The sequence below is a fragment of the Streptopelia decaocto genome, assembly GCF_964273445.1.
Source record: "Streptopelia decaocto genome assembly, chromosome: 10".
Taxonomy (NCBI): domain Eukaryota; kingdom Metazoa; phylum Chordata; class Aves; order Columbiformes; family Columbidae; genus Streptopelia; species Streptopelia decaocto.
Genome location: NC_138665.1, coordinates 15,184,077 through 15,199,923, shown reverse-complemented (window position 1 = coordinate 15,199,923; position 15,847 = coordinate 15,184,077). Strand labels below are relative to the sequence as shown.

At 40.9% G+C, this 15,847-nt stretch overlaps 1 protein-coding gene across 1 annotated transcript in view; it reads right to left on the bottom strand.

The window, feature by feature from the left end:
- LOC309444235 (transmembrane 9 superfamily member 2-like) overlaps positions 1-11,516 on the bottom strand; it is a 30,709-nt gene extending 19,193 nt beyond the window's left edge. The window contains exons 1-8 of the mRNA XM_082061898.1: positions 11,254-11,516; positions 10,708-10,775; positions 9,307-9,400; positions 7,533-7,660; positions 7,178-7,307; positions 4,793-4,920; positions 3,166-3,277; positions 290-369 (exon numbers count right to left, since the gene is read on the bottom strand). Of these exons, the coding sequence (XP_081918024.1) occupies positions 290-369; positions 3,166-3,277; positions 4,793-4,920; positions 7,178-7,307; positions 7,533-7,660; positions 9,307-9,400; positions 10,708-10,775; positions 11,254-11,370 (857 nt within the window). The 5' untranslated portion in view covers positions 11,371-11,516. The remainder of the gene's footprint in view (positions 1-289; positions 370-3,165; positions 3,278-4,792; positions 4,921-7,177; positions 7,308-7,532; positions 7,661-9,306; positions 9,401-10,707; positions 10,776-11,253) is intronic.
- Between the last annotated feature and the right edge of the window lie 4,331 nt (positions 11,517-15,847).

Here is a 15,847-nt window from a genome sequence, read left to right as displayed (position 1 = left end):
CAACAATGTCTCAGAAGTTCTACAGAATGGAGATGACAAAAGTAAAATGATGGAAGCTGCCTTTTGGACATTAATTGTGCATTCATTTGGACAAATGCAATACTACAGTTACTCCCAAGAGGTGGGAGACTGATAAAAGTTATTTCACATATGAAAACAAAGTTTTCTTGCCTGAAAACTAACAGACTTTCTTTCTACCATAGCAGAAGTTATATATCCCTAGAAGCACAAATTCAAAATCTTTGTGCTCCCCCTGCAAGGTTATTCACTGAATCAATGCAAATCTTACCTAAACCACTGGATGTTTGTATGTGGCATAGACTCCAAAATATAGTCCCATCTGGAAGCCCACTTAATACTATTCTTTTCCTATAAAAAAATTAAATAGCAATTAATATAAACAAGTACAAATTTATTGCAGTCTCTGAGAAGGAATAAGTACATAAAATGACTTCCACAAACCTTCCCCATTCAGCATTAATATCTAAGCTTGGTATCAACCCTGGATGTTAGACCTTCCTCTTGCATTAATTCTTCGTATCTCTTGAGCCTCTCAAATAATATCTTGTTTATTGAAATCTCCTATTCACATCTTCTGCCTTCAAATGAGGCTTCACTAAGCCTCATCCTTCCATGATTTGGTATGTAGATGCCTGCAGCTCCCATGTGTACACTCAAAATCAATCACGCCACATCACCACAAGTTACACCCAGCACAACACACTGATTTTGAAACTTTAATTTTGTTAAACATACTTTACGAGTATGTTTGTAGTTGCCCCTAGAATTTTTCTCTCTCGTCATCTTTAATGTATTTAGCACAGGCTTCCTTGCTCCCTGCTATAACGATGTCTGATACAGACTGTTTTCCACTCTGATTCCTGGCAGATAACTTTCTTTTCCAGATATGCCTGTGAAGGATTTAAAAAATCATTCAGCACTTTCACCTTTGAAAGATGCTTCCATTCTTTTCTGTCTCCTCCTCTAAACACTTCATACGACAGCTGTACAAGCAATGATTCTGACCACAAGCCTTGTCCTCTACAGCTTGTCTCACGGGATGTACGTTTGCTGTCCTGCTATCAAATTCTGACTCCTGGCTGGCATGAAGTTCAGCAAAACTTCATTTATTCACCGCGTGATAGATTTGTACGGTTAATTCTCAAAATTTAGACTATGTCTGCAGCCCAGAATTTTTAAGTTCTGACTCAATCCTCTGGATCAAGAACACATAAGACAAACAAGGTGGCTGAAATCGCCATAAATTGCACTTTATTGGCCTAATCAGCAGCTGATCAGTAGTTTACAGCTAGTTGTGAGAGAGTTTCAGAAGTGTGGTTCTAAAGTTTGTTACTTGAGTGCTAAACTGCCCACATACTTAGATTTTTGTACACTTATGTATTAAACACTAGAGGCACGATGGTGCATATTTTTCATATACACAGAGATAAATACTTTGCTCACTTCAATGAATTAAAGCAGATAAAATTGCTTTCTCATCAGAAATCAGCTGTCATATTAGGACCATAAAACAGTTACACATTTTACTGGTTTATGTATTCAGGCTTAGTGAAACTGATATTCTCCTATTTATGGAATCATAGAATCATTTTGGTTGGAAGAGACCCTCAAGATCATCAAGTCCAACAACTACCCTAACTCTGGCACTAAACCATGTCCCTAGGAACCTCGTCTAAACGCCTTTTAAACCCCTCCAGGAGGGTGACTGCAGCACTGCCCTGGGCAGCCTGTTCCAATGCCTGACAGCCCTTTCTGGGAAGAACTTTTTCCTAATATCAAACCTAAACCTCTCCTGGCACAACTGGAGGCCATTTCTTCTTGTCCTATCACTTATTACTTGGGAGAAGAAACCAACACCCTCCATGCAACAACCTCCTTTCAGGTAGTTGCAGACAGTGATAAGGTCTCCCCTCAGCCTCCTTTTCTCCAGGCTAAACAGCCCCAGTTCTCTCAGCTGCTCCTCATCACACTTGTGCTCCAGGTCCCTCACCAGCTTCATCACCCTCCTCTGAACTCTCTCCAGCACCTCAATGTCTTTCTTGTACCGAGGGGCCCAAAACTGAACACAGGATTCAAGGTGTGGCCTCACTAGTGCCCAGTACAGAGGGACAATCGCTTCCTTACTCCTTAAAATACATATAAAATTATTTTACCCATACATAAATATATTAAAAATACTTCCCTAGTATTTAGAAATACTTCTCGCTGATAAATACTCCCCTTTTAAAGTTATTTTGAAACCATTGATAAAAAAAATAAAAGGTATCGGGCAGTATTTCAAACCAGGGCCAAGGGAGAATACAAAACCTACAGTTTTGAGGCACAGGGAGACTGAGACGCGCCGAGCGCCACCTGCTGGACGCGCCGGAACCTGCCGCTGCCACGCCCACCCGCCACGCCCACCCGCGGGCAGCCCAACAGCCAGACACATGATGGAAATAACCGGCCAAAGCTCCCATTGCAATTCTAAATTGCAATTTATCACCAAGATTTCAGCACAGGTGTTAACAGACAGAAGGCTCATTCACGTAGTGAAACACGAGGGTCTAAGGAAGAGCAGGTGTCTCAATACAATACAGGGCCAGGCACCATGAGGTCCTACGCTCACTCAAATTCCATTTGGTAGAACAAAAGCTGTTTCCGTATGACGGCTGCTTGACTGCCTATACAAAATTAACTGGTGGTCTCAGGCCAAATCCTGCAAGACTGGTGTCTTACACCAGAAAAATAACCATGCTTTGGGACAGACTGGTACCAAGGTTTGAAGGAGCTTGAACCAAATTACTCTCACCCCCCCAAAAGACTCACTCTCCACATTGTGGTAAAGGCTCGCAAGAAACTCTCATTTCCTCCTAAGTCAAACAGGCTGAATAAAGCATATCTGAAGGAAGACAACTCTTGCATTTATTCAGTCTACTAGCTATTAATATTAAAATAAGACAAAAAAAAAAGGGTCTTTATACATTCCAATTACCACTTAAACTACAGTAATGGAAAAGTAATAGGTCTTGGGTAAACTGCTTCACATGACAATATGGAATTTACACTGCATAAATACACTTATGGCTATCAGCAAATTATCCAGTTGTTTTGATGTCATTCTTTTGGAGAATTACATATTCATGTAACAGATTCAATACTTACTTCAAATGTCACAGAGTAAGTATAGATCAAATTCAGTTTATTGGTGAATTCTCCAGGAATCTCCATAGGTGGACCTTCACAACTTAAGTTGTTCTCATCTGTATGTTTGTAGCTAAGGGGAAACAAAGAAACTTAAATAAAATTGCACATGCTCTAAAGGATGAATTTTCTCAAATTCTTTTATAAGTAAAAAGAATTTGTTATTTAATAAAAACCAAACAAAACACACCACCAAGAGAGCCGTATATATTACTTTGTATCAGTTATTCAACTTCTTTGAGAACCTGCTGTTCTGTTCTTCTACCAAATCGTGAAGATCTCAACGTATATTTTATGAATACTTATGTATGTGGCTAGAGATAATATGAGAAAAATAAAATCATGTATATAATTAGGCATAAGTATTCAGAATTTCTGTAACAGCCTTAAAACCACAACAGAACTGAACACTAGTTCTCAGGAGAGCTTCAAGGTTGAAGCAAAGCACCAAGGAAAACATCAGGTCAGAGAACAACAAAATTAAGGTTATGTGTAACCTAACCATGCCCCCTTGTGGTCTGCATTACTGGCGAAAAGATAAATTCTCACTTTTCAAAGAGTCAGGATGCAACTGCAAAAGCGTTAATTTAAAGATTGGAGAAGGCTGGTAGATTCTTCTTGCCACCATACCAGAGCAGAGGTAAATGGAAGGAGTAAACCTGCACAGCAAGTATAACTCACTAAAAACACACTATACCATGGCAACAGAAAAAGCAAGTATACCCAAGTCATGTTGTATCATACATGTCTGTATGACTTGAGAAACTGGTAGTGTAATTTAAGAATGTACTTAATCTCTGTAGAAAATAGGGAAGAGTTTAGCTAAAAAATAAAGAAGCATCTTACTTTGAAATTCTAAAAACAGACTGTGCTTTTCAATATAGGTAAGTATGAACTGTGCATGAACAGACTGACAAGAGGCCATAGTAATCCCTTCTGTCTGTTTCTGACCTCTGAATTGTTGCATCTCCTCTCTGGTCAACAGAAATACAGAAATTAAGAAGCCACTGTTTAAGAAAATAAGTTAGTTTTAGAAAATCAGTTGCTGTCTTCTGCTGTTCTGAATACCAGTATTAACTTGATATTTTGCCTACACCTCAGTATCCAAACTAACACAGGGAAAAGTACACCAGTAAAAATACTGTACCTTCATATAAAGTAGATTTGGGAGGCAACACAGCAACAATAATAGAGATGACATGGGAAACTGTCACTCAGTTAAAGGATGTTTCTCAGTGCATCTGAAAACATGCCTTTTAAAATAAGGTAATGCGCACCCAGAGGCACATCAATAAACACATGAGCAAGCTTTTATTGTTTGCGTCAGGTTCTGAGAGTCTGCATAAGCAGTTTTTCCACCAGGAGAAACTTTGGGGCACCTTTCTAAAGCAAAGTTAAATGACATTTACAGTTGTGGAACTACTCATTGTAATGCTAGTTCCAGCTTTGAACCACTATACTAAAAGTTTTATCAGAATTCAGAATAACCCATCCCTCAAAACTTACTGACAACAGGTATCATTTCTAAGTTTGCAACTACTGTCAGGACTCCCTAGTACTAGAATTTGCTGCCTTAATGGACAGTTACCTTTGTGGTCTCAGCCTTGCCATCACCAGTCTCGCACCCGGCCAGTTTTCATCCTTCCCACTATGGTACATGATTGTTATGTCAACGTGGTTGAAGAGGTAGAAAGTGTTCTTCTTGTTAAACTCTGACTACAAAATATCATCAAGAGATTGAGAAACCTCTCCAACAGGAGGGGGCGCAAGCAGCCAAGAACTTTAAAAATGAGACTACTGTCCAATGAAGGAGCAAGAAAGAAGGGGAAATACGTGAACATTCACTCTTTTTAATATACCTGTATAAAATATTTATATATTTTCTATATATTCTGTCGTATTACAGAAATACAAACCCACATAATAAAGTATCACATTTGTGTTACTAGTAAAATTTAAATGTATTTGACACCATTTTTGCATTTGCAACAAAAAGCTGCCAAAACAAGTTCAAAGATGTATTTATTCAATGTACAAGTAATTCAAATTCATCATTTATCTTCACTCCACACTCTTCCTGGTAGACACTCCAGCTACCAAAGCTTACAAACCAAGTTCTGTTTCAAAAAACTACCTTCACCTTCAGTAGCTATTCTGATTTGTCATCCCTGTCCTTTCCGAATTCAGAATTACGAAGAACTACATAAAGCTCAGATGATACCAGAGTCAAATGAAAGTGGACTTGGATTTTCTGTTCTCCTCAACACTGTCATTGTTTAAAAAACTTTAATTTTATTTAGGGGAGCAGGATGACAGACTGCTAGTTGGGTTTCCAAGGAAAAAAAAACAAACACCTTTATTCACCATGTGTATTTCAATTGCCATACAACTTCTCTACCCTGCCCTCTCACTGGAAAATATGAAGGTATCTTGCATTAAATTTATCTGGATTCCTCTTCTTTCACTGTGATCAAGAATCCCATCCGGAGAAGACCAGAATCATACCTGTGCCATACTATAACCTCATCTTTAGATACTCATTTCCTCCATTTCCAAAGTAGCAGTTGATGCGATAACATAGCTCATCAGCTGCATAAATACGAGAATGAACTGTAGCTGTGCCACTGCATTATAACAACCCCTTTCCAGGCCCCATTTTTGAAGAGATAATTATATCTGCTGGGATAGGCATTTGGGTATACTCCTAAAAGAGGATGACATTCCGCAACTCAGCCCAGAGATTACACTCATATCCTTGGGGCTACTTTTTAATTTGCCCATGTAACAATCACCCCTCTAACACTACACTATGCAACATTCTCCTCCCATTTAGAATCTACAGACTAAAATTGACACTGGGTATAGCAGATACACTGGCAGAGCATCCACAGCACAGCTAGCACATATGATTTGCAGAGCACTTCATGGATACACAGTACAAGCCCCCTAAGCACTCATTAGGAAATTCAACCACTGCTGCCTATGTATGAAGCTCCACCCTCCCAAAAAACAAACAAACAACTATTCATCCAAGTTGCTGATTTTGCTACAACCATTTTCTGTGTACCAGACAGCTCGCAACTCAACAGACACCAGCATCAATTTAAAATAATAAAAACAAAAAAAAACCCTCACATACAAATATAGTTGAACACCTAACTAGAATAGGTTATTCAATTTACAGACCATTTTCAATGGTTTAGGGAGCCTGAGGAGTTGGAAAGTGACTGTCAACCAATTAAACTGAACATGCATGACAAAGGCATCACCTCCAAGAAGCATCGCACCAGCTGAATACACGTAAATTTACTGCACTGCATACAAGCAGCAAGTCATGCAGCAGAGCAGAAAGCTCTCTCCTCACTGAGAGGAGCACGGTCCCTCATCCCAGGAGAGATAAAACTGTAACACTATTATCTTTAACTGTACTACTTTACCATAGAACTCTCTAGGATGACTGATGCATTTCAAACTGTTATCAATTTAGTTCTTTCCCTGTCACAGCTGTGTTAGTTATCTTCCAGCCATCTGGGAAAATCCTGACACATTTAACTTGTAAACTGTGCTAGACATAACTTTTGCAATTAGAACACAGCACCCATTTCTAGGTCTTCACTAGAAAGCTCCTATCTGACACTGATAAAAGAAGGTTTTGCACACATATACACCATGGACAAAGAATTAAAAGGTACAAGGATAAATACACATGACATTTCAGAACAAAAACTCCCTTTTCTAAGGCTTTTAGACACCAATGCAGTTGTTTTATCTATATTGGCCAAAAGATCTATATGAACATATTTTTTTAGACAATTGTATCAGTAAGAACTGCATACAGAAGCAGCAGATTTGTCAATGTCCACATTTTGAACATTAACCATGTTTACAAAGGTTCCCTCTCAGAAAAGCTTAAAAATAAAACTGTAAATGAAATTACATCTGCTATACTAATTTAAAAAGTTCCACCACTTACATTTATAACACAAGCATCTTTAACTCTACCATCTGGAGTAACAAAACATCCTATTGGAAATCCTGGATTACAGTATTTTTGTCCATCTTCTACATCATAGCACCAGGTTACAGGCATGTTATCGATAATCCTAAACAGAAATCAAAGAACACAACCTAAGAAATGGATGCACTTTATTTCACATTGACATTTAACATTCACATAATGCACACAGTTTTCAACAGTGCTCACAAGGTGCACCGTAGATGAAAACTATCACACAGAAGGAAGAAGACAACCACTTAGAGCACAGATAACAATGTAAAAAAAGCCAGCAAAAAAAAAATCCCAGCCTCAAGGACACATCTCATCTTACCAGTGATGCTGATAATTCAGCTGCATTCCTTTCTTCAAAAAAGCCAGTTTGCTTTTATCAGCACTGTTTTCTGGGTCATATGATCTTGTACAAACCTTCTGGCATGTTTGTTGCTCTTTAAAAGTGAACTGTTAAAAAAAAACACACAAAGAGTATTTCAGCTTTGCTTCAAAAATCTTGTAGAGTCCCTTTTTCATGTAAAGCTGACCTTTTTGAGATTTTTCACCTCCTTGCTATCAAATTTTCTACAGCCAGAATTTCCCATACAGCTTTAACTTAAATATCAGATGTATAGCCAGCATCAACAATCCCCTTTCACATTTCTAAAAATCTGTAGCCCAGATAAACTACCTCCAGATAGACCTTCAGATTGAAAATTAGCAGAAAAGGTGTTGCCAAAATAAAACAAACTGGTAAAAGAAAAAAGCAATCTCATCATCTGCTAAACCAGAATTTAACTACACCCTTTTCGAATGTTTCATGTAACATTAGCTGCATTTCCTCATCATGGCTAAGTTATGAGACAAGGCTGCCAAAAACACAACAAGTTGCACAGCATCTACGCTTCAAGTGCGGACACCACCTAACACAAACATGCTCACATTTGTATATTGAACTTCTTTTCTAACCCAGTTGGGGTTTACCTGTTAGTGAGCCAACATACCTAAAACATGACTGAAAATTGTAACCTTATCAACGCTGAAGTGCTAAATAACAATAGTATTTTTTAATCACTGTAATGTACAGCCATTTCACACAAGTAATTGTTATAATACTCAATCTACTCAATGGGTATCCAGTCCAAATGAACCATCATGCTACATATTTCAAATCTTATTGTGGCCAGCATTCATATACATTAGCTCAGAGAGTCAGAGAGACTTCTAGAAGTTTACCCAAGGGAGGAGGCATCACCTCCTTCACAGTCCTGTGAAAGGATGTGACTAAGTCCCTGTAGACTGAGCAGCAGCAGACTCAAACTCTGCTCCCTCTTTTTCTCACAGGATTTTGGGTTATCTAGCAACCCTCACACACAGAGCCCAGTTTTCAGTTTCACCAGCAAATCCCAGTCTGGAAGCTACACTTGAACAGCATACACTTTCAAGCATTAAGAGCCAGTGTTTGACTACATGTCCTTCACTGCCAATAATTTCCCCAAGTTGACTGGACAGCATTTTAGAGCCTTTACATTCGATCATTGCTAATGCAGGGAACAAGACAGAAAAATATTACATACCTAATCTACAAAATACTTCCATGCATTTATTTTACAGAAGATTCCCAGTGACATGCATCAACAATGAAAAATTTCATTTTAGACAACAGATGTTAAAGTGTGTACAAGCAGGGAAAAGCTGGAAGCGAGCTCCAACTTGGCCTGTCTTTCCCACTCTGGAAATTGCCCTACAGTACAACCAAGTATATGAAACAGCTCCTGAACCACCAGTTTACAGCCTCCAATATTACATTTAACTAATGATTTCATGTCATCTAACACTCTACACACCTTTAAGATACAGTTTCTGGATTTCTCTCTAATACAGACAAACAAGAAAGACAAATTATTACTGGCTCAGCTTCCCAACTTTAATTAGCCACCCTAAGATGTCTTTATGATGGTGAGGGGTTGTTTTTATTATATAAACAGTATAAAGTTTATATTAAAAAAAGATAACCACACAATCATGAAATCTGCAGCTATGTCTATGGATTACCACCATCAGAAAGACAGCTATCATATTTAAACAGGATCAACTTCAAGGGACAAAATAACCTTATACGGAGATGATGCTATTCTTTCCCCAAACAGCACTTGTCCAAGATTTTCTGATGGTCTTTTCTCTTCCGTATCTTGACAGAAGTCAAAACTGGGAAAAAAGTGGAAAATATTAGCTTTAATTTTTAATTGACATATAAATGTAAATATCAGGCTAACACAATTTCTTAAGTTATGTCCTTAATATGGCAGCTTTCATGCTTCTTTTTGGTGGATCAGCCAGTGTTAGTAAGAATTGTGAGTGCCTTTGCAAATAAATTTGGCATATACTATATTGAAATAGTGGTATTTTGATATCCATTTCAACCAAGATATATTACAGCTGAAGTATGTTTAACACAATGAATGATGTTTAGTCCAAGAACACTTTTCAAATGGCAATTTAAAACAATAGAACATTTCATATTAAGGAAAAAAAAAAAAGACTACTACAGACCGTCCATCTTTCTTGCAAAAGTTTCAGAAAAGTAACTACACTCCTTCCTTTAAGGAGTCCTTACAAATAGTATTTCATGTGTAACATGCTTCAAAGAAGGGAAGTGCTTTTAATATTAAATGTGTCACACTACCAAATGTCATTCATCAATTCTCTTCAACTATACAGAGTCTGAAACAGTTGAATATGGGAAAGAGAAAATAGCCATTCTGGATCTTCGTTAAACGGGGTTGCAGTAGGTTATAGGGAAAAAAAAAAATCACTTATCCTTGACAAATAAGTACTTTTCCTCAATAAGCGCTCCTAAATTAACTGGCTTCCATAAAGTTTAATGCAAATAGAGACACTGTGCACTTCTTAAGCTTGTCACTGCTCTTGCTGCTACTGTTTCACTACACTAAGATCTACAACACCAGCAAGTTACTCTATTCTGTAAGCTCAAGAGCAAGACACTAAGTCATACTGTGTATCCATACCTATAAATATCTGCAAAACAGGTAATAGTTTTCACAGACAACAATCAAAAAAAAGAACAAACTCAAACAACAAAACACAACCAAACAAAGACAAAGGAAAAATAACAATGACCCTTCTTCCAATTCCTTTTATTTTCCAGAAACAAGAAATACAAAGCTCCTGTCTTCTCATATTTGACCAACGGAAAGAACTTTCAAACATAGCAAACAATCAACACTAAACACTAAACCCAGTACTCAGCTCAAAAAAAGCGCACCCACTAGAAACCCAGCAGCATTTTTCAATAACTGAGGATGGTTAGGAGGCACAGGTATGACCTTCATCCTTCCCACCCTCTTGAACTTAATTCGTGCTGCTGAACGCTGGGTTTACTTTTCCGCCCCTACACCCAAAACACACGTGCTGTACCAGGAGCTGCATCCCTGCGCTAAGACCAGAAAACAGGCTTTCCAAACACTTCTGCGGGGCTGCTGTGATGTACTTACGCATCATACTCATATGGCAGAACCGATTCAACCGAGTCCAGTCTGTTCACGAAGAGCTCGATCAGTGACTGAAACGGGGATTGACAGGGGGAGAAAAAAACATGAAAATACAGACTCGGAGGAACAGATGTGCGGCCGACACGAAACGCATGGGCAGCTGGCAGGAACTGTTACACGTCTCGGAGCTCGCTGTCCCACAGCGGAGTTCAGCTCCTGACAGGCCCCGGGCTGGGCCGCGCCTCTGCCGCGCTCCCCCCGCAGTCCCGCTGGGGCTAAAACAACGAACGAAGCACCGGGGAGAGACCCTTCCGGCGCTGACTGAAAAGTTCAACGGGAAAAAGGGGAGGTTTTCACCCTAAAAACACAGCGGGTGCACCCAAAGGACGGGTGGTTTGCTTCCCGAAGCGAAGGCTGCCGCCTGAGGGAGACCGCCCGGGGCCAGCACGCAGCGGGTCCGGGGATACACGGCGGCTCCCCCGGTTCCCCGCCTCGCCTGCACCGCTCGGGGGGACCCCTTGTGTCGGGCCCTCCCGTGAAGGCTCTCACCTTGCAGCCTTCGGTCTCCTCCCCCTTCTCACAGAAGCTGACAGGCGCCAAGCCGGGCAGGTAGAAAGCGGCACAGAGAGGTGCCACAAGCAAAAGACCGGCTGCCAGCAGCCTCATCTTCCAGGCTGAAGGCGCGAAGGCACCATGAGCCGAGGCGGCACCCCCGACTGCCACGGCCAGCGCCTGGCGGAGGCCGCCTCAGCCGAGCCCGGTAGCGGCGGCGTCACGACCGCGCTGAGGGCACGGCGCCTGCGCGGTGAGGCGGTGAGGCGCTGGGCGCCATCTTGAGGGAGGGCACACGGGGGCGCGGCGGCTTTTCTCCTCACGGAGGCTGCCGGAGCTCTGGGCGGGCTGTCTCCTCCCTCTCGCTGGGGAGGTGGTTTCCTTTCTTCTTGCCTTCCACTCTCACCTCAGTCCTTTTTTCCCAAAGCCCTTTGTGGTGGCTTGTACCAGAACCTCTTTTTCAGGTTTTAGCACCCAGCGTAGCAGAGAGACTTAAACTGGATTTTACCAGCTGAGAAATTATGGGTGGAAAAGTCAAGATTTCTTGTGACTTTTAAGAATTATATTTGATGATGCTTTGATGTCTAGCACAACAGCTTGTGATATTTGCAGCCGACAGCAGCGGGACATGCACCAGCTCGTGGTGCCTCGTGGCTCCTTGCACCACCGTGTCCCCAGCGCTGCCATGAGCACGACGCCGAGCTCCAGGTTCACTTGTTCAGGTAGCAGAGGCACGAGCAGCGCTCAGGGACTGCAAAAACCTTTCTGAGAAGCACAGTAAGTACAAGCAGTGGCTGCAAGCCCAGCTCTGTGCTACCATGACAAGACAGATAGTCACTGTTCACTAAAACATTAGGCTAAATGCATTGCTGTCAATGCCAAGTAGACAACACCTCCATCTTCCTCTCTGTCTCCATTTAGGCAAGCTGTTGTCACTCTGGTTTCCAACCTGTGACATTGCATTTGCATTGCCCCTGCAAAAACCCCCACGTCCAACAATTTTACTCAAATCATCAATTAGTAGTGAGTTGCCCTTAGCAGAGGACAGCACAAGGCAAAAGGAGAAAGAATAAAAAGTTTGTAATAATTGCTTATCTTGTGTCTTTTCAGCTGAGCCTGGAAAATTTGAACGGTCATTTCAGGCAGCTCCAGCTACATGTTGGGGACTCATGGTCACCTTGTACTGCTAAACTGAAAGGGGGCACAATTAGATCCCCAGCAGGTGATTTGGGAGAAGCACATAATCGAGTTCCAGCTTAGAAATGGTTGACAAAATCAGTGCCAGAAACAATTATTTTGTGCTGTTGTCATCCATTCTAGACTTTGTTTTACAGACAAAAAATTGCTGAATTTCTATAAATACCTATCAACTGACAGCTGTCTTGAAAATTGCTTTTTGTCATGAAAGTATTAAACTGATGTTTCCCGTTACTAGGTTTTTTGTTTGTTTTTTTTTTTACTATCTATCTAGAGGGAATTACATTCCTTTTTTATTCATTCTGAATGAGTTTTATGTGATCAGATTATTTATATATTAGTCCTCGTTCCCCAGCTCTCCTGAACCCTTTATCCAGTTAAAACTCCAAGTATGATGAACTTGGTAAAAGGCCAATACGTTTGATGAAAATGTGCAGCATAGTACAAGGGAGGTCCAAAGTACTGCCATCCGATGTAAGTCTGTTCCCTGTTCTGCAGGGGCCAATATTAGGACCTCTTATTACTATCTTAATTTCCTACCAGAAAACTCAAAGTTGAGAGATCATTTGCAAAAGAAACTGTCCTGGCTCTTCAGCCTTTAACTTCTTACTGAACACAGAATAAGAAGGATTAGTCTGCATTCAGACTACAGTTTGTTCCCTGAAGGTTTCTGTCATTTTTCTAAAAAAATTCAAACTTACAAAAAAAAAAAAAAAAAAAGGAGGAGGGGAAAGAATTAGAAGAATTATATATCCTCTAGTCCTCTAAGAAAAAAATCTGTCTTACTGAACTTGGAGCAAGACCATATATAAACTATGTAGCTGAATATACTAAAATACTGTTCTAGTTTGCAACGTAGGTGGAACTAAGATTTTGATGAGAAGCCTGGTGAAGATATCTTTTAGGACAAAGGATAGAAGAATTTGGCCCCAATACAATTTATGTTCAAATAATACAAGTTATGTTCAAATGCTGTTGCCAATGTAAATTATTTCAGTGCTAATCACATCTACCTACATGTACAGTACATGTTAACAGAATGTTAATAAAATGAAGCCTGGAGTTACCAATGAAGTATTTTACTCTTTTAATCAGAGGAAGAGAAAAGAGAGTTTAGTTTGCATTTGCTTATCTTTCCAATTACCTGGGAGAGAGTCAGCAAATACACTGATGTAGGTCACAGAAGCACACAGAGATTTTCCATGTAGATGGTGACTATTTTTAGAACATTTCTTACCAGACTAACAATTGGCTTTAGTTTTCACTATCCATTCCAGGGAGGCTCTGAGGTTTAAATTGTTCTGTATTGAAACTAGAATTCAAACCTTTTTTTCATATGATAATTGGATGAGTATCTAGCTATGCCATTCTTCAGCAACTGCATTGTTATCATGTGCAGTGCCCTCCCACTTCATTACCCAAGGTCATTTTTCCCTTTTCCCATGCACAGTAACAGCATCCAGAAGCTCTCAGCATCTATGCTTGAAAGGTGATCATCTTTAAGTATGCACTGCAGTCTGGAGAAGTGTTTGAGAGCTGCCTTCTTTTGTATTCTCCACAAATCTACGAAGTGATGTTGCTTTCTCTAACACAAAGAGCAGTTAAATAACAGTATCTGAGCAGAGGCTGAAAAACTGAACATGAAAGTACAGTCTGATGTTCTCTTATCAGGATGCGACAGTTATGCAGCTCTATACCTGTAACGGTACTGAGCGGTACCAAGATAGAGCCTATAGGCTCTGAGGTACCTCTCAGAAATAAAACTCTGTAAAATACCACAGGGGAGAGCAGAAGTCGCAGAGGAGTTGAGCAATGTCCACCCCATACATTAAGAAAGCAGATAAGGTGACATGCTGGTAGAGAACGTTGTCTCCTGTGACTCTTAAAGACAACACAGCTGAGGAAACTACACCACCATTTCTGATTGCTTCAACCCCACCCGTCCCCTCCTCCTCCTCCATGACACCAGCACAGGTAATGGGAGGGCAGTAGATCCAGATGGGAAAGGTGGCTTTTTTCCTTTTAGCTCCCAGCAGGTTCATTGTGGAGCCCTGCCAGCCCCAGGGACTTTCTCAATGAGGACATGTTATGCTATCTGAAAGGAAAGGGATCTTGGTATGTACGAGCCGGAGCCTGAATACGTGCAAGGCACCATTGCCAACCATACAGGATGGATACTCTTAGAAAAGCCTTGGGAAAAGCCACCCAGTGAGCTGCCACCGCAGATGCAGGAACATGGGGTGGCTCTGGAGAGCGGCTCCTCTGACCTGAGACATCTCTCAGCACTGCAAGTCCCCAGGAACACACAGAACCAGCTGCTGGCATCTTGTTAACTCTGTCCTGGGATCAGAGGCTTCACTTGAGGTTTTAAATTCTCCACTTAATCCCAGTGGGACTTCAGCATGGGCACCACATGTAATAAATAATTTACCTGTGATACATCTTGGCAGTGTGCGCAAGGATGAGCCAGGAGTTATAGGAAATCCTAAAATGATCAAGGAACCCGGAATGCCTTAACTTTTGCATCGTGTAGAAATCAAGCCTAAGGGTCGTTCTTCAAGGAGTAGGAATGGGTGACAGTTACAGGTCCTGGCTACCAGTTTTCAGGACCCACATTCACTGTGCCTCTGGAATTCTTATAAAAGGACAACAAATAGAGACAGACAGACCTGAAAAAACCCTTTTTAAAAAACACACAGAATACATAATAAGGCAACTTATCTTTTACCAGTTTTAAGAAGGTAATAAAAATCCATTTTTGGGTTAAAAGACTGAGCAGTAATTAGCTTAAGAGACTCTAAGAAAACTGGCCTTGATGATTAATACCAGTTCATATAATCTACAAATTCAAATTATGGAAAATTAGGTTTATATGTATAGGCTCCCTCCTAATTTTTCAGCTATGAGGTTTAGTCAGCAAAATACCTCAATTGAACCTCAGATATAATTTTAAAAATTAGTTACTTGAACCAGTGCAAAACTTTGTGTTATCAACATTATTTCGTTTCAAACTACACTTATTTCAGTTTAAGTATCTGAGGAAGTATTGATTTGCCCATATATTAAGTCAAAACGCTTTGAGACTGGTTTAGCTGAACAGGGCTAACCTCCCGCACAGACACATCCCAAAGTTAAACTGACCCTCCTGTCAGTGATTTTGCCTCTGAATTAGCGAAGCGATCGCTCCTTTGGGCATCCTGCTCAGAAGCGGGACGAGGCGCTGCCGCCCCTGTCGGCAGAAGGGCCGGCAGACAAAGAGGGACCGGCAGCTGCCCGTCTTTCCCAGCCGGGGGCCCCCAGCCGCGCTCATTTATCGCGACTCACGGCCCCCGCCCCGCTCCGCCGGCAGGACGGGCCGCCCCAGCTCCGCAACGCCCGGGGGCCCGTTCCCTCC